Source organism: Protopterus annectens, chromosome 4.part0 (assembly GCF_019279795.1).
Source record: "Protopterus annectens isolate FY-2018-M chromosome 4.part0, PAN1.0, whole genome shotgun sequence".
Lineage (NCBI taxonomy): Eukaryota > Metazoa > Chordata > Ceratodontiformes > Protopteridae > Protopterus > Protopterus annectens.
In genome coordinates this window covers 1,835,094,225-1,835,121,859 of record NC_056733.1, presented here as the reverse complement: position 1 = coordinate 1,835,121,859, position 27,635 = coordinate 1,835,094,225, and the positions used below count along the sequence as shown (strand labels likewise).

At 40.9% G+C, this 27,635-nt stretch overlaps 1 protein-coding gene across 3 annotated transcripts in view; it reads right to left on the bottom strand.

Moving 5' to 3' along the window:
* The window catches only part of REEP2 (receptor accessory protein 2), a 795,838-nt gene that overhangs the window by 313,141 nt on the left and 455,062 nt on the right, over positions 1–27,635 (bottom strand). For all 3 annotated transcript variants that reach the window (XM_044069516.1, XM_044069519.1, XM_044069518.1), the window contains one exon: positions 20,490–20,603. In XM_044069516.1, coding sequence (XP_043925451.1) covers positions 20,490–20,603 — 114 coding nt within the window. The remainder of the gene's footprint in view (positions 1–20,489; positions 20,604–27,635) is intronic.

Here is a 27,635-nt window from a genome sequence, read left to right as displayed (position 1 = left end):
AGCACCATCATCCTGGAAGAAACCTGTGGTGGTTGTAATACCTAAAGACAGTAAAGACCTATCAGCTCCAGCCTCATATAGGCCCATTTCAATTTTAAACCATTATAAAGTATTTATGTCTATAATAGCTAAAAGAATGGCAAAACTGTTGCCAAAATTGATAGATATAGATCAATGTGGTGGTGTGGAGGAGAGAAAAACTTTTGACAACATTAATAGAACAGCGACGATCCAGAGGGAAGAAGAACACAAGAAAATACTGCTGTTACTGGTGAGTCCTGATGTAGAGAAAGCTTGCAACAGAGTAGGCTCGGATTTTATAAGAACGGCAATGGAATCATTTGCATTCCCTGATAGAATAATAAGGTTAATTGGGAGGATATACGAGGGATCAGACGCAAAAACCTAAAGTGGGAGGTTTCCTCTCTGATAAGCTTTGTCTGAATAGGGAAACCTGTCAGGGGTGTCCTCTTTCCCCTTTTTTATTTGCGTAATACTTAGAGCCATTGGCAAACAAAATAAGGTATTCAGAAATTCAAGGATATAAATGGTATGGTAATCAAGAAAAGTTGGCATATTTGCAGACATTATTTAGTACCTGTAAAAACCAGAAAAGGACATCTCAGTGTTGTGGAACATTCTGAGAGTTTCTAATATTTTGGGGGCATAAAATTAATGCAGAAAAAACAAAGGCTATAGCTGTGACTATATACCCATACATGAATTGGTTCAGCAATACCCATATTTATGGGGACACGATAAGTATTTAGGAGTACAAGTTAAAAAAAGGATTATTTTAATGCAGCTAAGGATATGTTGGAAGAGACTAAACAAAAGGCAATACAAAAACTGAGAAAATAGAAGCTCGTTTATGGATACGGCTAGCAAAAATACAAGCAGTGAAAATGTTTTTAGTTCCTTTAGTTTTACATACAGGTCATGCATATTTTTATCGACCAGAGGAAAAGTTATGGACAACAATTAATAAAGAGTTGAAGGATTTTATCTGGGAGGGGAAGAGAGACAGTATAAAGGTGGATAAGTTAATCCTTCCAATAGAACAAGGTGGTTTAGGATTACCCGATTTGAAGGGATATTTTATAGCTGCACAGTTAAGGCTAATATACATAACGCAAGCTGAAAGCTATAATTCAAAGTTTAAAGAATTGCTGATGAATTGGAGGGGGGGGGGTTCAAGAAATAAGGAAATAATTGGATTTCAGATGCAGATCCTTAAGGAGAATTAAAAACAAAAAAACACCAACAAATGAAAACAAAATGAAGCAGGCTCCACACAAATATTTAATGAAATTAAGCGCTTTCGTCCGAAAATTTAAAGGACTTCATCATGATTCTGAAGAAGTCCTTTGAATTTTTGGACAAAGGCTCTTCATTTCATTAAATATTTGTGTGGAGCCTGCTTGCCATGATGAAGTCCTTTAAATTTTCGGAAGAAAGCACTTAATTTCATTAAATATTTGTGTGGAGCCTGCTTCATTTTGTTTTCATCCTTAAGGAAAATAACAACAAGCCATACAGTACATTAAATTCATAAATTAGCTAAAAGTACTCCAAGAACTAAGCCAATGCAAGAATGGAGAAATGAGATTCTGCCTACAGGGATGACTGCAATTAGGGGTACAGAGAAGAAGCGAGAGAAGGCTGGAATTTTCTGGAGAAAACTGGCAAAGGAACCAAGTATTGGGAGCAAATATGTAGAGAGGAAAAGGTAACCAAATGGAAAGTATCCAAGAAAACATTTGGACTGCAGTCCAGAGACTGCTTTCCCTATCAGGGACCAATATCAGTGTATAAACAAAGAGAAAGGGATAGGGGAGTCCTACATCAAAAACCTGCTCTGGTAGAGTGTTAGTTGAATCTAGAACAGAAGCTGCTGCTAAAAAGAGATAATTAGTAGGGCATATAAATTACTGCAAATAACTACTGGAATGAATCAGAGGACGTTAGAAAAGGATGGGAAAAGAGACTGGATAAGCAAGCCACAGAGAAACAATGGGATGATGGGAGGATATAAGTATGGCTCCCAAATATGCAACAAAGTCTAGCAGATTTAGGATTTTTGCTTGGAAGTGTTTGTATAGATATTTTTACTCTCCAAGGTGACTCCAAAGAATTTTTCCTCAGGTCGATAGCAAATGGAGGTGTGATAGGGAAGAAACAGATAACCAGGAACATATGTTTTGGGAATGTACTGAGTTGGCAGACTTAAAAAATTCCATAAGACACTCTGACAAAAATATTGGGTGAGGAAATGGGTGTAACTAAGGAAATTACTTTTTTGAGCTGGAATACAGGATAGCAAAGATGTGTAAAATCTTACTACAACAGTACATTTTCTTCTCTTCACTGTTGCAGTATTCTTTACATAACAGATCTCCACCCAAGGATATCCCAACATCCGGCCAGTATACCAAAGAATTTAGGTCTTATAGCATCACACATCACATGTATGCTCCTCGTGTAAGGCATAGGGCATAAAGGTGCCATATGGATACAAAGAAAACTGAAATGTCCCAGGAGGAGCAAAATACCTTCTGGGACAAAAGAGAACATCACATCTAGAAGGAAAAAAAGGGTAGAAGGAAAAGGAAACAAGGGCCCATCAACTAGGAGGGCAACAAAAACACAGTACAAGAGCTAGAAAAGAGGGGGAAGGAGGGAGGGACCAAATACTGCAACAGTGAAGAGAAGGACATCTACTGTTATGGCATGATTTTACACAACTGTACTACAGCCTTCCATATCACTGTAGCAGTATTCTTTACATAAGGAAGAGTAGCAGAGCTAAAAAGAAGAATGGGAGGAGGAAGGCATAGAATAGACTCTACAAGCACAAGCACAACAGTCCTGGCAAAACTTGCCCTGTCCCTGGAAATAACATCCAGTTTATAATGTTTAGTGAAAGTATGAACAGAGGACCAAGTAGCATCCTCAAGGATGGAATTGGTGTCAAAAACCCTTGAAAAAAGTACCAGAGGAGACAAACATCCTGGCAGAATGTGCTTCTACAGACAAAGAGAGGCATTTGCTATGAAAAAAATAAAAGGAAATGACCTTGGAAATGCAGAATGAGATAGTTTGTTTAGCAACAGCCAGACCCAAAGTTCTGGGATGAAAAGAAACAAAAAGCTGCTTAGACTTGTGAATTGACTTTGTTTTATCTAAATGATACCTGAACTCTATGCAGATCCAAGAAGTGAAGAACCTACTCACTGGCAGACTGCAGAGAAGGAAAAAAGAATTAAGGTGAATAGACTCAATATGGGATAACTCACTGCCAACCTTGGGCATAAAAAAAATTTAAGTTCGAACAGACATCTTATATCTGAAAAACTAAAAAAGGAGGAACTGCCATGAGAGCCTGACATTCAGGCATTCTCTTGGCTGAAGTAACAGCAAAAAAAGAACATCTGTCTGCCATGTACAATGTTGCAAGGAAGCTGAAGAAGCAGGTTCAAAAGGAGCCAGAGTTAGTTTTTCAAGTACAAAACTGAGGTCCCAAGAAGGCAGAATAGGCTTTCTGGAGGGCCTGATATGAAGGACACCTTTAAGAAATTGCTTTCCCTCAAACCCTACCAGACCATAGGAGAATTCAAAGGCAACCAAGCAAAAGTTGCTGAGAGGTGAGCTTTAACTTAAGAATATGCCAAACTAGCACAGAATAGAGCACACAAATAAAAGAGGAACTTCCACACAGCGGAGAGCCTGATGGCTAAAGAGGCATCAAACAGAAAATCATTTCCATCTGGACCATACAAGACTTTCTGGTAGTGGGTTTCCTGGCCTCCTGCAGAGCCTGGAACACGTCCTCAGAAAAGAAGTACCTAAAAGGAATCAAACCCTATCACCCACAGTGTCACGTGAAGAGTGGACAGGTGAGGATAGATAATAAATCCCTTGTCTTGTGTGAGAAGATCCATCCGGTGAGGTAATTTGTGGTGACTGTCCCTGGCTAAGTGAGAAAGAAGTGGGGACCAGTGCTGTCTGGCCCAAAAGGGAGTCACCAGCAAGATTTTGGGAGAGTCCGGTCTGATCTTGTGCAGAACTGGAGGCAACAAAGGAAGGGGAGTTGTACAGAAACATTCCCTTCCAAGCAAAAGACAGAGCATCCACTTTCCAAATCAGAGACCTTGGAACTCTGGAATAGAATACAGGAAATTGTCTGTTTAGACAGGAGACAGAAAGATCAACCTGAGGAGTACCTCATTGATGGACTATGTCCAGGAGTTCATTTCTTTGAAGCATCCATTCATAGGCATGTGTTCTGGACTTGCTCAAAGAGTCTGCCACTTGATTATGCTCTGAAGGAATGAAAACTGCTTGAAGCTGATACTTGAAAGTAGCCAAAAATAAGGTCTCATCACAGAAACAAAGGCAGCAGCTCTGGATGAGGCATCAGCTCCATCACAGCTGCATTTTATAGAGTGAAGGGCAACCTGGGAAGAGGAACCAAGTAGGAAAGGAGCAGAAGACTTCCCATTAGAATCCAGAAAGTCTGATACCACATTAGCTACCAGGGGAAAAAACAGCCAAAACATATCTGGTCATGTGGGTCTAGCAATTCATAGCCTTAAAAGACTGGGTGGCAGAAGTATAAACTTTCTTACCCAAACTTTCCATAGCTCAACTGTCCTTATCTGGAGGAAGGAGTTTAGCAGATATCAACAGGTTTATCAGAGGGAATTGAAACCACTGATGGATCAGCAGAAGGGCATTTATAAAAAAAAAAACTGCAACCCTCAAGCACCTTGATAACCCGTTATGTTTCTTGGGAGCTGGAGGCTGAGAATCAGCAGCTACAGAGGCAAGAGTAAAGGTGTCCAAAAGGGTTGCCAAAATAGGAGGAACAGCAGATGGCTTGGCAGACTCCATTTGTGGAAGCTCTTAGTACCTCTTTTGGATATAAGAGACCTGGGAGCATCCCCACTTAAAATAATCCATCATGCAGGCAATATTATCCCCAAAGACAGTTCTTCCAAGGGGGACTCTGGACTCAAAGAGTCCTCTTCATCCGAACCACAGTCTAGAGAGTGAAGAATTTCAGAAGAATAAGCAAAGGATTCCAGACCATAATCAAAGTCCTTATCTAAGGAATCCAATTCTTTAGGCCTCTTCACAGAGGTGGAAAAGCAAGGAGGGGCAGGGACTGACACACTTTGAGGGGACTTCAAGGCCATTAACACACTGAATAGATCATGAGTAAAATCCTGCTATTCACAATGAGGATCTTTAGCTAAAGAGGAAATATTCTTAGTTTTCTGGGGTTTTTTGAGTGGGATTTCTGCCCTACGTACCTGGAGGTTTAAACCCTTGGCAAGATTCAATAATAATAGTAGGGATCTCCTCCCTCACTAAAATCTGAGGAATCCCCCTCAGTTTCCTGGAAATAGTCACCCAAGTTTCCCCCTCAATGTCCAGAGCAGATGTTGGAAAAGCCTCCAAAGATGTGTGAGAGTTCCGATCCATACTGGCCTCTGACAGGGTCGCAGTAGAGGAATCCGAGACAAGCACTGGACAGTCTTAAGGGCTTTTACTACCTTCTAGAAAGACAGCTGTGGGGGGCTAGACAATAACTGGATCAGGCCTAGTCTTTTTGGCTTTCTTCTTGGCAGATGGCTGGCCCTTGGGACAGGAGGATTCTGCCACAGCAACCTTAGCCAGCAGCTTAAGTCATTAGTGTATATGAATGACAACTACATAGGGTCTTAGGGACAAATGCTTGAAAAACAGAGCACTCAGTTTGGTCACAGGAGGCACTCAAGCAAAAAAAGACTCTGGTTGTGATGGTCTTTATAGGGTATTTGCCTCCTACACTGATATTTTCCTTTACTGGGTGACATGAACAAAAATATAAGACAGCACTGAAAAAAGGAGAGAAAAAATCCCAATGGGGTGCTTATCTGAAAATGGCCTGGTAACCATCACTGTAGAAGGGCATTAAGACTGATGCTTGACACACAAAGCTGATATAAGTATTTTTTTTGCACTTGCTATAAATGTTTCAGTGATATTTAATAATTCTGTGCTTGGTGTTGCAAAGTTTGTTTGTTAAATTATTTTCTGATTACTCTGGCTGGCTCCATTTGATTTTCCCTCCCACCTGCCCTATTGTTGTTGTGTTCTTATAACTTGGTGGCTTTTGCTTTGCCCTCCTCTTATTATAAATTTGTTATTGGACACTCATCCCAAATCCATTGCATCAACTCTTTCATAGGAGGTTACTAGGCTATTGGCCCTGAGGCCCTTATAAGCCTAGCCAAGAGTTTTTCCCATGTTTAGACAAGTCAGCACCCAGAGCCCCTGTCCAGCATGGACACAGGTGGAATCCCACGAGTGTATTTTCAGTTTCCCATCCAGTTATCCAGGTTGTGCTTAAAAAGGGATAATGAGGTACTCTGTTTGACATGGAGAGGGAGTCTATTCCACAGAAGTCTCTGGGACACAAATCTGTCCCGCCAAGAAGTCCTATTGATATCACAAGGTCACTCATACAGGTTGCTTGAGTGGAGCTGGACTTGCAGATATGCAGCAGTTCCATCAAGACGGGGTCTGAGATTGCTTTGTATGCCACAGAGGTCACCTCTGAGGAGCCTGTATGAAACTGAGTAGAGGGACAGGGCTTTTAGTCTATCTGTGTAGGGTAGGTGTTTGAGGCCACGGATTCTCTTGGTGAGGAACCTCTGTGGTCTCTCCAGCTGCTGCATGTGCTTTGTGAGGTACATGATGAAGGGGGCGTTGTACTTAATAATTGGCCTTATAAGGGAAGAATACAGGGATTTTATGACCTCTTTGTCCCTGGATGAGATACCCTTACTTATGAGGTGGGCCATGTAGAAAGCTTTCCGTACAACAGAAGCAACATGGTGGTCAAAAGTCAGGTTGCTATCAACTTGGGTGCCCAAATCCCTCACTACTGACTGTCTACTTAGGACGTTGTTATTAATGTGATAATATGTGGAGACGTCACTCTCCCCAAAAGGGATGATGATGCAGTTTTTGGCATTCAGCTTGAGGCCATGTTTCTGGCACCAGTCATTTGTTTGGGTGAGACCCTCTTGGAGGATGTCCACATCACTTGGGGAATTGATGACTACGCCCAGCTTGCAGTCATCTGCAAACTTGGTCAGCCACAGCCCACTTGTTTTGGCCTGCATCTCAGGGAAGTATATGCCAAATAACAAAGGCCCCAAGACCAATCCCTAGGGTATGCCGCTCATTACAGGTTGACTGCTTGAGGTGGCTGCCCCTATTTTGATTAAGTGGGTTCTATCAGTGAGCCAGTTTGCTACCCATCTGGTAACGTGGATTGATGCCTAGTTGAGAGAGTTTATCTACTATGCCCGAGTGGGGAATAGTGTCAAAGGCTTTGGCCAGGTCAAAGTAGGATGTGTGCACCATCTTCCCCTCGTCAATGGGTTTGGTGACTGTCTCAAAGAAGTCGACCAGATTTAACAGACATGACATCCCCTTGACAAAGCCAAACTGTGTGGGGTCAAGTGTTTGGAGGTTGCCAATGTTCCTGTTAATGATGTCCATGATAATCCACTCCATGGCCGGTACTCAGGCTTTGGTTGAACAGGGTGCCTAATGGTGCTGCAAGTTCATGCCTGAGTTTATGTAGGACGCAGCCTGAGTACAGTGATATTATTTGGGAAGGCCCACCCCCTTAGCTCTTAACCTTGAATTATCTTTGGTTTCCTCCCTTTCTACTTGACAAACCAATTTTTTACACTCTATTCAGCTGCTTTTACTGTATCTATACCGTGCCTTTTCCTACTTTAATACTTTATTTTGCTTTTGCTGTTGTTCTTAAAAGTCTTCAATTGCATTTATACTGCCTCTTTTATTACTGCTTGTTAGTAGTCTGGTTACATTGGGAACATTGTTCTACTGAATTGCTGCTTTATACTGTTCTTTTGCTGTTATGACTGTGATTTTAAGCACTTTAAATTTCAAATACCTCTGCACTTAGCATGGGCTAGATTCAGTCTTAAGGAATCTAGACTGTCTTGTATCACTTGAGCACTAAAACCAGCTATTCACTGAGATTCTGAAAGATCTGAGGCATCCATTGATTCCAACTAACTATAAGTGCCTGTTTCTCCTCTTATATTACACTCTTAATTACTATTTGCATTCTATTGTCTGTTTGAATTGTCAAAACTGTTTTTGACCACATTTAACTGCATACTGTACTAGTTTGGCTGTAGCATAGCCTAGTTCAAGCCTTGCTGTTTCTGGGTCTGTTTTGTAACCTCTGAGCATCAAATTCAAGCAATATTTGTTGAAGAAGGCCTTTCTGCACCCTTGTGGGAGGAGAGTGCTGTCTGGTTCCCATCTAATTGAGGGTGATTGGACTAAAGCTCAGACAGTGCGTCCTTATTTGCTAGTTTGAGTTAAAAGGGTTATTTCTTGATTTACATAAGTGATATGTTTATGCTTCTTGACTGTAGTGCACCATCGTGCCTTGCCACTTAGTGGTAGTTACTGATGGTGGTTACTGATGGTGGTTATAGTAGCAAAAGCTTGGCTTGTTAAATTTTCTTTTAGCACTTTGCTTGTGGTCCTCCAGAGGTTTTACGTGGCTCAGCTCTGCTGTCAGGTAAAACACTAAGCCTAATCTCAGATGTTCCAATACACCTCTCACGCACTAATCATTCGTAAGTGCAACCTCTCTTTCTGACCATATAAATTTACCTAACACTATGGATGTACAATTTCCCACAGTTTCTCCAGCCAGCTTGGTCGACATGGGCATCCCGAGACAGTGTACTTACTGCCTCATGTTTACTGACAACCCTCTGCTCTTAGACCACACCAACTCAACATGTGAGAGATGCAACTATACTAAGAACCTTGAATCCATGCTCTCTCACACACCAGTCAGTACATATGACAATGAGCGGGTCGTCAGTATGGACACCACATCTCCTACTCCACCCAAACCTACATCCCACATTATCTACATATGCGGAGGTCCTCACCAGAAACATACCTAAACATCAGAGACCTCCAAAACACAATCACAAGCATGCTACACATAATACTTCCTCTGCAGAACACAATACACATAAAAGCTGACATACCAATGTCTCACCTTAAGGCAAAACACAAAACCAAACATATTAGTCATAAGTGATTCCATCAAAAGACACACAGATGTCCCTCTCACCAGGTTAGATAAGGAGAAGGTCATGGTCAGCTGTCTGTCAGGTGCCAGGGTCCGATATATCACACATGCACTCAAGTCTCTCAACAACAGGTACTGTTATGATTCTGTCATAGCCCATGTTGGTGTGAATGGCTTGAGACGTACCTCTCTGGACTATATGAAGAGAGACATGATTGAGATCTCTGACTATGTGTCACAGGCTGGTATGTCCCTTGCCTTAAGCAGCACTTTACCTTCACCTAGGATGATGCCTCAATACAAAGAGAAAATGACTGTCTTCAATAATTGGCTTAGTTTCTGGTGTCATTCCAAGGGGATACAGCATCTGTCATCCTGGGATGACATGACTGACAGACCTCGATGCTTTGCCAGAGATGGTCTTCATCTGTCACCCCTGGGATTTCAGCTACTGGGCAAGGTTCTTGCCACTCCATAGTGTCTTTTTAGGCAGTGTCTCAAAGTCAAAATTCCCAATGTAAGATTTTGCTGCTAAACACTAGGAGTCATAACACGAAACTACATTAACTGAAAGCAGTCTTCACCTTGGAAGACATCGACATTTCTGCAGTCGCGGAGACCTGGTTCAAGACTGTGGACAGCACCCCAACCATATGGGGCTGCACCTCCTTCCGCACATTCAGACCACAAACTGAAGGCATGAAAACTAAAGGAGGCAGTGTATCAATATTCATTAAAGAGAAATACACTTCCAGATTGGTTAGACAGCATGATTCCCTGGAGATACTTTTGGTGCAATTAATTGTTGGTAGGACACCTATTCAAGTCACTGCTAGCTACAAGACCCCCTCCATGAATCAGGACACCCACTCTTTCTATTTGGATCTACTCAAGTCTCTCAAGATACATCAAAGCACCATGGTTTTGGATGACTAGCTACCCATCCACTGACTGGGGAAATTACTCATGCAGAAAATCACTTGCCCAAAGGTTCCTCAACTTCATTAACTCCAATACCCTGGACCAGTTAGTTGACACTCCCCAAAAGGGGTGCCAACATCCTGGATCTGGTGCTTACCAATATGGGGACCACTGTAGCACCCCCACCGTGAGGTCTTCACTTGTGAGATCTGACCATAAATTAGTCTCATTCGAAGTTACTATCACACCTGAACCCCATGTAGCACAAACCAAACTAAAAAACTTCTCCAAAGCAGATTATAAAATCTTACAGGATGGTATAAATAGCTTCAGAGCACCTCCTCCCTCAGATGGAGCTGACAACTTTGACAAGTTCTACACAAATGCTTTATACAAACACTTCGACAACTGCATTGACTCAGCCGTATCCGATAAGACCAAAACAGACTCCTCAGGGAACAGCAAACAGGTCTGGGGACAACTGCCATTAACAGTCTTTACAATAAGAGGAATAAATTGCTGCTAAGAGCAAGAGGGAGCAAGCCTCAAACTAGAAACACTCCCTTCTCAGCTTAAACAAGCAAATAAGATTCCTCGTGAAGTCCTCCAAAGCTAACTACGATTCCAAATTAGCTTCCTCAACTAAGGACAACCATAAGGCGTTCTTTAGTTACATCTGTAACCTAAAAGGAAAAGTTCAGATTTGTACCAAACTGGTAGTTAATGATACTACATATTCCGAGCCTGTGGACATTGCTAACCTGTTAGCCGACAGGTTCTCTAACAATTTCACTCCCTCTTCCCTGCCACACTTACCCTAAGACATCCCTACCACCGGTCCTCTATCCTGCATCTCTAAAGGCCAGGTTGTGAACACCCTTGCTAAGGCCAAAAACACAGCTTCCATGGGACCTGATAACATCTCAGGCTGCATCCTACATGGGTTCAAACAAGAATTAGCAACTCCATTGTGTACTCTTTTCAATCACAGTCTAAGCACTGGCTTCATCCCAGCTGAATGGAAAAGGCCACCGTTATCCCCTTGTACAAAGGTAGTGCTTCCAGTGACCCCGGGAGCTGCAGACCTATTAGCCTGACTAGTCTTATCTGCAAGGCCATGGAGTGTATCATCATGGACCTTATCAGCAAAGACACTGGTAACCTCCATACACTTGACCCTACTCAACTCAATTTCGGTTTGTCAAAGGGAGATCATGCCTGTTAAACCTGGTGGACTTCTTTGAGACAGTCAACAAGCCCTTGATGAGGGGGAAATCTATGCCTACAGCCGACCTAGACTTAGCAAAGTCTTTTGACACTATTCCCCACTCAGGCATAATTGACAAACTCACCCAGCAAGGCATCAACCAGTATATCATTAGATGGGTCGCTAACTGGCTAACTGATAGAGCCCATATAGTCAAAATAGGGGAATGCACCTCCAACAGCAGACCTGTAACAAGTGGTGTTCCACAGTGATCTGTCCTGGGACCTCTACTATTTGGAATCTGTTTCTCCAAAGTGCAAGCTAAAACTAAAGGTCTGTGGCTGACAAAGTTTGCAGATGACTGCAAACTGGGAGCAGTCATAAAATCTCCAAACAGTGTCAACATCCTACAAGAGGATCTTACACAAACAAATGACTGGTGCCAAAGTCATGGCCTTAAACTCAATGCAAAAAAATATATCATCCTCCCTTTCAGTAAAAGTGATGTTCCTGCTAACTACCACATCAATAACAACACCCTAAGTATTCACTCAGTGATAACAGACCTGAGCACACAGGTTGACCGCAACCCTACCTTTGATAACCAAGTCTCCACAGTGGTAAAGAGGGCATTTTATACTGCTCAACTCAAAAGTAAGGGCATTGCCTCCAGAAAAAAAGAAAGTATAACCTCCCTGTACTCTTCTCTCATCAGACTAATAATTGTGTACAATGCCCCTTTTGGTATGTAACTTTTCAAGTGCCTGCAGCAATTGGAGAGATCACAATGGTCCCTCACACGGACAATTCAAGGTCTTAAGCATCTGTCATATGAGGATTGTCTGAATTCACTGTCACTTTATTCTGTTTCATACAGATTAATCAGAGGCAATCTCTGACCCTGCTTTATTGGAAATGCTGCATATCCGCAAGTCAAATGGTACATGGGTTACTCGGTCTAATGGCCTTAACCTGGTATGTGACACTAACAGAACCTGCTGGAGGGACCGATATGTCTCCCAGAGGTTGCCACACCTTTGGAACAGACTCCTGCTTCATGTCAGGCAGAGCACCTCATTGGCTCTCTTCAAACACAATTTGGACGATTGGATGGGTAACCATAAATTCACCCCAGAGGTTCCACCTATATCCCTCTTGGACAGGGGTGATAGGTGCTGATTGTGGAAATAAGGGCAAAACTTGGCTAGGCTTGTAAGGGCCCTAGGGTCACTAGCCTAGTAACCTCCTATGATAATGGCATGCAGACTGGTGGCAAATAATTTCTTAGTATTTGTGTCTATTCTTCACCTTTATGCCCTACAATTTACACAGTAAGCATACGCGTGATGTACGGCACCTATATATACACTGGATGGACTTTGAACTATCCTTGGCAGGAGATCTCTTATGTAAAGAATACTGCAACAGTGATATGGAAAACATCTGAATTGCCTAGAAAAATAAAGTCTTGCTAAGTTTAATTCTGGTGGCTGCCAAAAAAAGCAGTCATTAGAAAAAGAAATCCAGAGACTAAACAAACCATATTTGAAGTTGTGAATATTGTAACAGAGAAAAAAAGCACTGGAAGTAGGATCTTTAGAAAAGGTTAGCAGCAAATTACACAGAAAAATGGAAATAGTGAGAACAACACATGCAAAAAAATGTTTTGGAGAAAGAATGAGATTTAAGGGAAAACAGGAACTGACCGAATTATGGAATGTTGGACTGATTATATTGTACAGAAGAATGTGTGATGTATAATGATTGTAACTGTGAACATGTCAACATGGTTTGTTTTCTTTTATATAAATCTAAGTTTGCCTATGTGACAAGGTGATAATTCAGTAAAGGTCCTTAAAAATAATTAACAACTTCTGACTAAGAAAAGCATTAAAAAAGCATAAAAGTGTTTTTGCATTGGACAAGCCTCCATGCCCCTCTCATTTAAATATACACATATCCCCTTCTCTAAGCTTGATCTGATACCCATAATATTGCAATCTTGAGCTTTAAATGCAAATCATAGTATTCACACATGAATTGCTGCACACAAGACTGAAAATCACTGTATGTGCATGCATGTGTGTGTATGTCATTTGCAAGCATATATGCACATGCAAATGTATCTGTATGTCAGGGGGCAAATTATGTACCTGTGTGTGGTATGCTAGGTACCTCCACTACTCATTTGCACAGACTGGAAGATGCTCAACTGTGCAGCTTTTCAAACTGCTCAGTTGAGTGATTCGTAGTCAGTCAAATTCTCTTTTAATTACAAAGTACAGTTGTGTAAAATCTTAACACAATGGTAGATGTCTTCCTTTCCAGTGTTTCAGTATTCATTACAATAAGGATCCCTTACCAAGGGTGGCCCAACATCCAGCCAGTATATCAAAGCCTTTACATTTCTTTAAGGTACACTGTATGTCACAAATATCCTCATGTGGCCTAGGGCATAATGGTGATGTCGGGATGTACCATCCTCACACCTGAGAGCCCCAGGACAAACACCAGTATAAAAAAAAGGAGGTAATTAGTACATCCAGAAAAGAAATGAACTAGGGGGAGGAAGGAGGGAGTGAATACTGCAACAGTGAAGAGAAGGACATCTACTGTTATGGTAAGATTTTACATAACTGTACTATGTCCTTCCATTTCACTGCTGCAGTATTCATTAACTCAACTGTGCAGCTATTCAAACTGCTCAACTGAGTGATTCGTAGTCAGTCAAATTATCTTTTAATTAGAAAGTACAGTTGTGTAAAAATCTTACCATAATGGTAGATGTCTTCCTCTTCAGTGTTGCAGTATTCATTACAATAGGGATCCCTTACCAAAGGTGGCCCAATGTTCAGCCAGTATATCAAAGCCTTTAAATTGCTTTAAGGTACGCCATACACCACAAATATGCTCCTGGTGTGGCATAGGGCATAATGGTGACATCGGGAAGTACCATCCTCACACCTGAGAGCCCCAGGAGAAACGCCAGTACAAGGAAAAGAGAGGTAATCAGTACATCCAGAAGAGAAATGGACTAGGGGGGCGGAGGGAGGGAGTGAATGCTGCAACAGTGAAGAAAAAGACATCTACTGTTATGGTAGGATTTTACATAACTGTACTATGTCCTTCCATTTCACTGTTGCAGTATTCATTGCAATAGGGAGAGTGCCAATGCTCAGGAAGAAGAGAGGAAGGACAAGCAGAGCTCTCCAGGAAGCCATGAAGGATGGTCCTAGCAAAATCAGCTCTAGCCTACGAAATTCCATCCAACGTGTAGTGCTTGGTAAATCTATGCAGAGAAGTCCAGGTAGCTGACTCAGAAATAGAGTTAGTATCCAAATCCTTGAAGAAAGCACCAGAAAAAGCCACAGCTCTACAAGAATGAGCCTTAAGAGAGGAAGGAAGGCTCTTACCATGAAAGGAATGACAAAAAGAAATGGCTTTAGAACTCCATGAAAAAAATAGTTTGCTTGGACACAGCCAATCCCAGGGACCTAGGATGAAAGGAAACAAGGAGCTGATTAGATTCACAAAATGTCTTAGTCTTTTCCAAATAAAATCTGACTTGTCTATGCACATCCAAAGTGTGCAGCACCTCCCTCAGTGGCAGAAGTGCAGAGAAGGGAAAAAAGTGAGCAAATGAACAGATTGATTACGGGACAACACATTCACCACCTTGAGTATAAAAGAAGGATTAGTATGTAAGGACACCCTGCCCTTATGAAACACCAAAAAGGTGGAAAAGCCATAAGAGCTTGAATCTCAGACACTCTTCTGGCAGAATTAAGGCCTAACAAAGTACAATCTTCCAACAGCAATGTTGCAAGGAAGCTGAAGTTGCAGGCTCAAAAGGAGCCTTACTCAATTTTTCCAAAACAAAATTAAGATCCTAGGGAGGAGGAACAGGCTTCCTGGGAGGCCTAATATGAAGGACACCTTTAAGGAATTGTTTAGCCTCAAATCTAGAAGCTAAAGGAGGAGATAAAGACAGATAAACAGAGATAGTTGATAGGTGGGCCGTAACAGAGGAAAAAGTCAATCCAGCATTGAACATTTCACACAGAGAAGAGAGAACCAAAGGAAAATCCACAGAAAGTGGATCCAAGTTATGAGAAATACATTAAACAGAAAACCTCTTCCATTTGGATAAGTAGGATTTTCTAGTATTGGGTTTCATAGCCTCGTACAGGACCCTAATCATATCCTCGGGGGAAAAAAGGTGTCTATGAGGAATCAAAATCCTATTACCCAAAGTGTCAGCCGAAGAGTGGACAGGTGATGATGGACGAGAGATCCCTAGTCTTGTGAGATTAGGTCCCACCTGTGAGGTAACTTGTGATAATTGCCCTTGGCTAAATGCAGAAGAGAGAACTAATGCTGTCTCACCCAAAAAGGTGTCACCAATGAAACTTTGGGAGCATCCTGTTGAATTTTGAACAAGAAGTTTGGAATGAGAGGAAGGGGAGGGAAAGTGCAAAGAAACATTCCCTTCCAAGAAAAGGACAAGGCACCCACCATCCAAACCAGAGGACCTGGGTCTCTGGCACAAAAAAGAGGAAGTTGTCTGTTCAAAGGGGAGGCAAAAAGATCTGAAGAGTGCCTCACTGGTAGAAAATGTCCAGAAACACATCCCTGTGAAGCATCCATAAATGGGATTTAGTTTAAGAACTGTTCAAAATGTCTGCCACAATATTTTGACCTGAGAGAATGTAAACTACCTGAAGAGTCACTTGATACTGGATAGCAAGTTCCCATACCAGGAGTGCCAACAGGCAAAGAAAATAAGATCTCCCCCTGATTGTTTACAGACCACATCATTGTAGTATTGTCTGTAAACACCATGGAAGGTCCTGGGGAGAAGAGAAGATGAAAGGGCTGAAAAGCCAGCAGAAGAGCTCTCATCCCTTTGACACTGATTTGGTCTTTCTGTTGAAGAGGTGACCAAACACCCTGCACTTTTAGGGAGCTAAAAGCTCCTGGGAAGGAAAAGTGCGATGAAAAGGGAGCAAGGGAGCTCTGGATTTAGAGACAACTGCTGAATTCACCACTAAAGTTCCTTCTTGAGACAAGGCAGAAGAGGAACTATGAATATGAGGGGATGTTGAAGCCAAAGTGTCTTCAGAAACCACTAAAATTTCTCATCTGGAGTTTGGCCAGAGGAAGCATAGGAATGGTAGAGGCCATGAATCCTGGTGCTATAGAGGCCAGAGGAAGACGATTTTGAAAAAAAGGAAATGAGTGTTAAGGCATTGAGAGGAGGCAGGGATGCCAGCATAGGCACAGTTTGGATCATGCACCCCAGAAAAACATGGTCCTGAGAAGGTGTCTGAAAAGAGTTTTTGAAGTTTATTGTTAATCCCAGGCTTTGCAGAAGGAAAATAGCAAAATGAAGATTTTGCAACTAGATCTCTGGAGCAGATGTCTGAAACAGGATGTCATCCAAGTAAGGAAAGACTTGGTTCCCCTAAAGCCTGCAAAAAGCAATCACAGGAGTAAGGCATTTACTGAATACCATTGTGGCAGTAGAAAGGCCAAAGGCCAAAGAACTGAAAATGCCAGGAAGCAACCCAGAAACATAAAACCTTCCTGAAAGGGGGGGGGGTGAATAGGAATATGGAGATAAGCATCCTTGAGATCCAGAGACACCACATAAGCCTGAGGAAGCAAAAGAGGTAAAGTCTGAAGAGACAATATTCAAAAAGAGGGCACCCTTAGAAAAGTGTTTAAATGAGAGAGGTCTAGAATTGGTCTCCAGGTACCCTCTTTTCCTGGGCACTAGAAACATCCTGAAGTAAACCCACCTTCCCCTTTGGGACACACATACCTCTTGAGCAGTACCCTGAGTCAAAATGTCTCGAAGCACCCCTGGAAAGAAGGACAGCTGTTCCAGAGGGGGCTGAGGAATTCCCATAAAAGGGGAAAGAGACCTCCAGACCATGAAATACCCCTAATGGATAATGGAAAAAAAAAACCAGGAATCCTAAGTAATCTTTAGCCAGAGAGAGAGAGAGACAGAGAGAAAGGCAAAGAGGAAAGTGGCTGGGAAGAATAGGACAGTCACACAGCACCTGGTTTATCAGGAAAAGGAGACCTCTGAGGCACACACGTCTGAGCAGCATTTGCAGGAGTTGCCAGCTTGCCACCCTTTTTACTCTTAGAAGGAGGCCGAAATTGCCTGTGAACAAAGGTTGGCTTACTGGGGTAGTTTCTCTGAAATTTAGGCACAGGAGAAACAAAAACCTGTTTAAGATCCTGTAAATCATTTCCCTTATTCTGAAGGGACTTAAATCAACAGCAGCTTCACGAAACAGGTGTTTATTATCAAGGGAAAAAAATTGCTGTTCCAACAAAAAAATAAATAAATAAATTCAAACATTACATTAAGTGGGGGGCTTCACCAGGGAGTTCTTTCCCAGGGAAAGAATTCACTTAACAGCCACTTCGATATTTTGCGTTTTCAGCCTTTTAAGTTCAACCAAGACGAATTTGAAAGAATGAGTCTTCGGTCTTCTAATATAGACCCCCTGGGACATATGGGTCTGATAATTAACAGCCCTAAAAGCCAAGGTAGCAGAGGTAGAGACCTTCTTGCCTAGCCTTTCAATAATTCTGCTATCTTTATCAGAAGGCAGTAACTTAGAAGAAGGAAGCAATTGAGGTTTGTCAGATGCTACAGACGCCACCAAGGGGTCAACAAAAGGACACTTGTTCAAGAACCTATAGTTCTCAAGCACCCTATAGAACCTATCAGGTTTCTTGGGGACAGGGGGCTAAGAATCTGAAGCCTTACAGGCATTAGAAAAGGCATCCAACAAAGCAGCCAAACAGGGACAGCAGATGGTCTGGGAGAATCAATCATAATACCTTTTTTTGTATCTCTGAAACTTGAGCACAATCCCATTTAAAGAACTCCCATCATCCTAGAGATAGTGTCCCCAAAAGAAATCTCTTCAAAGGGAGCATCACTACTGGTAGATTGCTCTTTCTCTGATCCACAGTCCACAGGAGAGGGAATCTGGGAGGAGTAAGCAAGGGATTCCCCATCTAAATCTGTCTCCTCCTCAGAGGAATTCTGTACTCAGACTTTCTTAAGAGGGGTACAGGACTAAGTGGGGGCCAGAACAGAAACTCCATGAAGAAGTTTTAAAGCCATCAAAGCACTAAACAAACCCTGAGTGAAGGACTGCCATTCAGTCTGTGGATCCTTAGTAGCTGAGGAAATATGTTTAGTCTTCTGTTTTCTTTAAAAGGAAACCAGCCTTAAAAATATTTGGAAGGCTCTGACCCTGGACAGCATTCAATAATTAGAAGGGACTTCTCCAACTAAAATTTGGGGAACACCCCTAGGCCCCTCAGAAATAATCAACCGCGGTTCCCCCTGAAGCAGACGTCTGCAATGCCTCCATGGACTTGCCTAAGGTTGGATCCACACTGGCCTCCAACCCGGATGCGGTATAAGAATCCAACAATGAAGCCATGCAAACCTCTGAGCTATCACTCACCTCGGTTGGGACATCTGGCAGAGGCTGAATAGCAGAAGATTAAGGCCTAGCTTTCTTGGCCTTCTTCCCAAATGGCTGTTGCTCAGAGTGGGAAGTTCCCTCCACCGTGTCTTTAGCAAGAAGCTTAAGATGTCGACTCTCAAGATAAAGCTCCAAAGAAGAAAGCCTACTACGAAAATTTTGGGGAACAAAGGCCTGACAGATAAAATAGGACATATGGTCTTGCAATGCACCAAGGCAAAACCGATACTGTTCATGATGGTCTTTATGGGGAATCTGTCTACCAAACTGCAATTTACCTTTCTTGGATGACACGAAACCCCACAAGCAACAAAATTGCAAAAGAAGATAAGACAACAAACCCCCAATGGGGCACTTATCTGTGACAGCTTGGTGAACCATCAATAGAACAGACGTTCATACCAACAATCAAAAGATGTTCAGAATGGCGGCAAACAGGTTCTGAGGACGGTACATCTGGATGCCAATTTTATGCCCTACGTTATGCGAACAGTATACGTGTGATGTACGGCTTACCTTAAAGCAACCTAAAGGCTTTGGTATACTGGCAGACATCTTGCCGCTCTTGGCTAGGGTTTCCCATTGTAATGAACACTGCAACAGTAAAATGGAAGGACATGTATCACTGCTTGGAATGTGCATGACTTTAAAATGCTTAATAGCACAGCAGTGTTAATTTGGCATATCTGTGCAGTGGCAAGGTTGAACTCCTAGCTATGAGTTTCAGCCAAGCTGTCATATTAAGGACAGCTGATTTAACATTTGCTGTTTTACACACAAATTAGAACATGTTGGGATCCATGCAGAATGTCATATTAGAGGTAAAGCCCAATAAATCACCTGCAAAGTGCAGCTTCTACATAAATATAGGGTACAGTCTTCAAATTATAGGCTCTAAAAGGGAAAGTGGTCACATCACATATCATGTGAGAGTTATCATCCAAACCATAGCAGCTGAACGAAGGGTGAGATCTGCCCCACAGCATATGGGAGGCAATACATTTATGGTTCATGTCATCTGACAACACCACTAGTTACAATGCCACACACTCACTGAAGAGCTTTGGTGCATCATTTGTTACATGAGCTTTATAACATTACAGTGCTATCTTACAACCTCATTTTAGGGAAATTAACCTATTCAGTTCCTCATTTATGGGAATGAATGGGGTACAAATGTGGGTATTCTTTTATTACAGTATTCATTATATTTTTATTTCATTTTTTACAAAATGTAGTACCATAAACAATGAGTGTTGGGGCCATATAAGTGGAATGATTCTCAAGTTACAGTGTTAACAGTAAACAACTTCAGGGTGCAGGAGAAGGCTGCAGAGATACCAAGTGGGTTCAGATTGTTGTACAAAAAGGGGCTTTCATTTCCTTTGCTGTGCTACTGCCTTTATGTGTAATTTCTTAAATTTTTATCTAATTTTACTCTGCAGACAAACTCCTGGAAAGACGGTACTGATGTGCTATAAAGTAAAAAAAAATCCTTTATTCATAATTCCTCTGTGACTAAATAAAGGACCCATAAGGTCCCTCAGTTCTAGAATTATGTATGATTTCATACAAGACGCCTTCTCAACAAACGATATTAAGCATATAGTGACTCTCAACTCATAACATTCAGCATGACCATATGCTAATTCAGTGCTCTGAAAACTCTTCACAGTGATAACCTCACCTTTGCAGCAGCAGTAACTGCTGCATTGGCTGCCAAGTTCAAACCACGTCTTCCAAATTTCATCATCGTTTCATAACTCCGATCCTTGGCTCGTGAAATGTATTCATCGATCTCCTAAGCATAAAGAAAATATGGATTAATTTCCTCAGAGAAACTGAATGTTTAATCATTTACCTGCTTAAATTGATTCCAGATAAATGAAAGTATACTAAATACAATCCCATTCAGGTTTACTAAATACATGATGGTCTTTGCTAACCATATAAGACCTACGTTTAAGACTGTTTTAGAAATGTCACAGAAAAGTGAGTTTGATTCAGTAACTCTACAGGAGTCTCACGCTATGCAAGATGCAGATTACTGAAATCACTCCCAAGCCTGCAAGATGCAGCTTGTACACAAGTTTATCATCTCACTGCCACCCTCCAAACCATACACAGAAAATGGCAACACACCCACAGACACATATACTCAAGTTTGTTTTGCACAGTGAAGGAATCCTTTAGAGCTGCTTTTTTTTTTTTTTTTTAGACTCACTCCATTCCACGGTTTCACATCTTATATATTGTTCACATCTATCGAATTATGTCTTAGTCCTCAATAAACACACTACTTAATCCTGGCTAAGAAGAGATCACTGTCCTTCTAACAAATGCTCTCCCCTTGAAATAGCTACTAAATTCAATAACTACTTTATCAAAAGCATTGCTACCCCCACTTATAGTACACCACCCTCCCCAAGATAACCACCTAACACACTACCAAAACTTCCCTCCAGCATGCTATTAACCTTTGTAAAAAAAAAAAAAAAAAGAAATCTAAAACACTCCTCAACCACTACTAACTTTACATCCAAACTTGTAATAATATCAACTATAAAAAAAAAACTGCTACTCAAACTTAAACACAGTTTCACAGCTGCTGATAACCTACTACATTAATACCTCAAGATGGAAGCAGAAGTTATATCTTACCCAGTAAATATCTTAATTGACCGGTCCATACAGGAATTTTATGTACCTTCCATCCAGAAAAAAACATATGACTCTACTCCAAAAGGGACACAATTCAATTAAATTCTCAAATTTTTGACCCATTGCAATTCGTTCACCTCCCTCATACATCTTAGGAAAAGATGTCCATAGCCAACCTTCGCAGTGGACATCTCCTAACTACTATACAAAGTGGATTTTGGACAGGTCATACTAGTACTACTGCTCTGTTATCTTTTATGGGTAATATAAACACCAGCAAAGACTCTGGCAAATTTATCTTTTCCATATCTCTGGATTTGTCCAAAGCCTTCAAAACTGTCTCACACTGTAAACTACTAAAACAAATATTCCATCCTGGCCTAACCCCTCCACCTCTACAATGGTTCAAAAGCTACTTCCCTAATAGTAACACACTGTTAAACAGCAACACACCTTCTCTCCTTATCTCCTCATCACCACTTGTGCACCCCAAAGTTCAATTCTTGGTCCAGTGTTAGTTAACGTATTTGTCAGTGGTCTTTATACATCTTCTGGGTAAGCATTAATTACACTGCATGCTGACAATTCAGTACAAATATGCCCATTAGACAATACGTCACATCTTCTCAGAATCACACAAGAAGTCATCAACTCTGTAGAAAATTGGCTTCACAATGGCCATCTATTGCTTAACTCCAAAAAACAAAACTACTCTTACTCGTCCCCAAAAAACACCTGAAGGACAAATCTGGCTTCAAAATATTCTCACTTAATAACAGAGACCGAAATTGTTTCCCGCACAAAACTGTTTGAAAGTTATGAAGATGAAAATTTCAAATTCGAAGACCATATTCAATGTAATATTTAAAAAAAATCAAAAACTTGGCATGATCTATAGGCACAAACATTTTCTTACTAACTCACTAAAACCACCCTTGCTACAAATTACGCACTTCCTTTGCTCAATATGGTGCCCCTATCTTCAACAATGTGCAAGCCTGAGTTAAAGCCAAATTCAAAATATGCTATAACAAAATTGCTAAATTCACAATATTATACGCATCACTGTATGGCTCTTAAAATTCTAAAATGGCTTGAACTACCTCATCATCTGGACTTCTTATAACTAGCTACTGCTCATAACATCATATAAAATTCTCATGCATATCCAGCACTAACTTCTGTTCTTCCTACCAATCATCCAAATAGACCCCTTCATTCAAATGATACACAATTTTTCAGCATCTAAACTAAAAAAAAAAAAAAAAAAGGAAAGGTATAGTTCCTTAACTCCTACTTATCTGTAACAGTAGATGATTGAATTTCATAGCGACTCAGTAGCATATGGATTCTGTGTCTGCACAAACCCACAGTCGAAGTGTTCCAGAGTTCTGAACTCTGCCTCCTCTGACTCCCACCAAAGAAGATAAGGCTTGCATCAAATTAACTGTTTGCTTAGAGACAGGTTGCCCTTTCTTAGCCCTAGGATATAAAGAGCTGTTCAGCTTTCCTGAAGAGCTTAGTTCTGTCAAGGTAGTACCTGAGCTACATGTGCATATTTAAGGTATGCATAATCTGCTCTCCTTTGTTTTTAGGTTCCAGAAAAAAAAATGGGAGACTGATGGCTTGATTCAGGGTAAATTCAGAATCAACTGCTGGCATGAAAGTTGAATTAGTACATAAAACAAACCTATCCTTGTGGAAAATTGGATAAGGCTGTCCCACCATGAGAGCTTACAACTCAAAGACTCAGTTTTTAGATAACGAATAATAAGCAAAACTGTTTTCCATGTGATGAACTTTAAATTAGCCTGAAAAGATGGTTCAAAAGGAGATAAGGTAATTTTTTCAACAACAAAGTTGAGATCTCAGGGAGTAGGAATTTCCTTATAAGGGGGGTCTCAAGTTTAACATTCCTTTCATAAATTGACAACAAAAAGAGATGAAAGAGGGGGATCCATGGGCAGACAACCTAAGATGGCTGCAAGATGAACCTTGATAGATGCATAAGATGAGCCATCACTGAGTCGCTCACACAAATATTTCAAAATCAGACGGACAGACACCATACCAGGCCATCTATCATTGGACGGGCACCACATAAAAACCTCTTCCACTTATAAATGTAAGATTTTCTACTTACAGGGTTTCTTTCTTCCTTCAATACCTGTTAAACATCCTCATGGAACAAGCACCTAAATGGTATCAAGAAAGAATCATCCAAGGCTGCCAGTTGCAATCACTCTAAGTTGGGGTACACCAGTCACTCCAGACATGGTGTGAGCAGATCCAGAGTTAGAGGAAGCTTGTGGTAATTGTCCTTGGCAAATTCTATTAAAAAGAAGAACTAACTTTGTCTGGGCCAAAACGGGGTCACTACAATGATCTTTGGTAATTCTTTCTGAATCTTCAGAAGTACCATGATATCAGTTAAAAGGGTGGAAATACATAAAAGAACATTGCTGTCCAAGGGAATGATGATGTGTCAGCCCTCCAAGCATTGCTGCAAGGATATCTCAAACAGATTTTTTTTCAGCCATTTGTTTTGAAGAGATTCAGCTGTTTCCCACACCCGGATCAAATCCTGGAAGACCTCTTTCATGAGGTTCCACTTATGAGGGTCCCTCCAGATCTGTTTAGTCAGTCTGTCTTGCCCACCACTATGTTCTGTTCTAATGGGTTGTACAAAGCCTGAAGCGTCAGAGAATGCTGTGAGGCTAGCTCACAGGCCATAATTCCAACTGGCAGAGAGAGTATTTTGTATCCCTATGTCTGTTTATGTGCCACATGGCTGTGGTGTTGTCTGTAACGTCTAAAACTGGACCTGGAGACCATAATTGGTGAGGAACATTTAACAAATTGATGACAAACATCTGATCCTTCCATCACTGCAAAGTACAGTTGTGTAAAATCTAACCCTAACAGTGGATGTCCTTGCCTTCACTGCTGCAGTATTCTTAACAGATGGGATTCCCTGCCATGGAAGCCCGAACATCCGGCCAATCTACCAAAGACTACTTGTGGTTTTAAAAGGTAAGCTGAACGTCACCCAAACACTCCTTGCATAGCGTAAGGCATAAAGGTGACGTTCAGGCCTACCATAATCAGAAGTGAATGGCCCAGTAGGAACACAGTCCAAGAAAACCAAGAGGTAATCTGTACATCCAAGGAAGGCAAAAGACTTGGGGGATGGAGGGAGGGAGTGGATACTGCAACAGTGAAGGCCAGGACATCTACTGTTATGGTAAGATTTTACACAACTGTACTATGTCCTTACATTCACACTGCTGCAGTATTCTTAGCAGATGAGAGAGTGCCAAAGCTCAAGAGGAAATTTGGGAGGGGAAGGTGCAGAAAACCCCCCTAAAAAGCCATGAAGAATAGCACTAGCAAAACCAGCCGTAGCTCCAGAAATACCATCCAACTTGTAATGTTTAGTAAAGGTATGCATAGAAGTCCAGGTAACTGCCTCAAGAATAAAATTAGTATCTAAGCCTTTGAAAAAAGTACCTGAAGAAGCCACAGCTCTAGTAGAATAAGCCTTAACTGAAGAAGGAAGACTCTTGCCATGAAAAGTGCAACAAAAGGAGATAGCCTTAGAAATCCAAGAAGAAATAGTTTGCTTGGATACAGCAAATCCCAAAGATCTAGGATGAAAAGAAACAAATAACTGATCAGATTTTCTAACACCCTTAGTCTTATCCAAATAAACCCTGAGTTGCCTATGCACATCCAAAGTATGAAGCACCTTCTCATTGTCAGACTGTGGAGTGGGGAAACAGTAGGCAGATTAATAGACTTATTCAGTGATAGCTCATTAACCACCTTGGGCATAAAAGAAGGATTAGTGGGCAAAGACACACTGTCCTCATGAGACACCAAAACAGGAGAACAAGCCATAAGGGCTTGCAACTCAGACACCTGTCTGGCAGAAGAACTAACAAAAGAATAGCCTTTCAGGAACAATGTAGCAAGTAAACTAAAACAGCAGGCTCAAAAGGAGCCTGAGTCCACATCTGCAAACATGGCCGGCCTTAGGCATAGGCCAACTAGGCGGCCGCCTAGGGCGCTTGTGTAGCAGGGGCGCTTTTCCAGTATGGTATCGAACAATTTAAACTAGCACCGGATGCCAATCCAAAATCATGAAACATCGCAATTCAGCTGCAAGTATAGGAAAAGGTATGAGAAAAAAAAACGGAACCAGCTATTGCTAAGTTAAAAGCACACGCTAAACGTTCAAGTAAACACACTGTCCTTAGACTCCCTATTAATAATACAGTGCCTTAAAGTTCCCTTTGAATTACTCGGGTACAGATGGTTTTCTAGGCGGCCTGACTTAAGGGGAAACTACCATAATTAGACCAGTTATCAATTTATAGTTATTTACCTAGGATTAAAATCTTGGAAAAGGCCTCTTAAATTCATGATTCCAGTGGAAAATGTTCTAGATTTCCAACATTGTACAGAAAAATGCCAGTTAAACTACAAGAAGACTGCCGTTTTCCCACAGAAGAACAATTCATTAGTACCTCCGTTTTCCAGGTTAGTAACAGTACAAACTTATAAGTCCAACCAAGGAGTGCCAAAGACCAAGAGATTGCCAAGTGTTCCACTCAATTAAGTTTATTGCAAAAGCCAAACGTACCGGTTAAAAAATTACATAAACGCTTTTTTCTCATATACATCCAAAAACGCGTTTTGGTCCATATAACTAGGACTTCCTCAGACATCCTCATGTCTTCCTGTCTTTCTTCATGTCTGAGGAAGTCCTAGTTATATGCACGAACATGCGTTTTTGGATGTATATGAGAAAAAAGCGTTTATGTATTTTTTTAACCGATACGTTTGGCTTTTGCAATAAACTTAATTGAGTGGAACACTTGGCAATCTCTTGGTCTTTGGCACTCCTTGGTTGGACTTATTAGTGGTTTTGGGTGCCTTGCGCTTTGTTCGTGAACAGTACAAACTTGCTTTCCATCAAGGTTCCTTGTATCCCATCATGCACTGGACGTGAAACTTGCTCCCTAAGCTAAAGGTCAGTCAGAAAAAATGTTGCCACACCCCTTCGACGTCAGAGCTGATCTTTACATTCTTGTCCGCAGTGTCAGAATATAAACTATTTATAGTTTTCCTCATTCTTATAATTTCTTTTAGAAATTGGTTTAGGAAGATAAGATTCCACAGTTTAATACTAGCTGTGGGTACTTTGCTCCCGCTCTTCAAGCAGCCAGACTGAGTTAACTGCGAGTGTGTGTGTGTGTATGTGTGTGTGTATGTATATATATATATATATATATATATATATATATATATATATATATATATATATATATATATAAATGTAGAGAGAACAATCTCTAACTATACATATATAGACAGGCGATATATATATATATATATATATATATATATATATATATATATATATATATATATATATATATATATATATATACACACACACACACACACACACACACACATATATAGACTCACACACTAAAGGAACTGAACCGCCCAAAGGTTCTACTACACTTAACATAGTTAAATAAATGAAATTAATATATGCACAGCACAACATGTAACATTATATATGCATACATATACATATAAATACATTATATATATATATATATATATATATATATATATATATATATACACACACACATTCATAGACACATTGAACAATACACACACACAAAGATACAAATGCATATTACCTCAAGAACACTGCCTGTCTAAATCTACCCCTGCAGATGAAATTCATTATTTTAAAAATAAATAAATAGATAGAATATAAAATGAAACACTGACACAGCAGGAAAATGGCATTACCAGCAAGATGGACCCAATTCTATATAAGCAAACTACTATAAAACCAATAAATCTTAGCACAGTCATCTTTACACTAATAAAACACATTAAGATATTAACGGGCACTCCTCCTTCTTCTCTTTCAGTTGTTCCTGTTAGGGGTTGCCACAGCGGATCATCTGTTTCCATTTCTTCCTGTCCTCTGCATATTGCTCTGTCACACCAACCACTTGTTAACCTATTCTAATATTTCCTCTTCAATCTCAATTTTCACCTTCTTCTGCTTTCTCAATTTGCTGCCATGACAAGTGTTTTGACTGGATTCAATTTCACCCCAATGTCTGCCTTCAGTTTT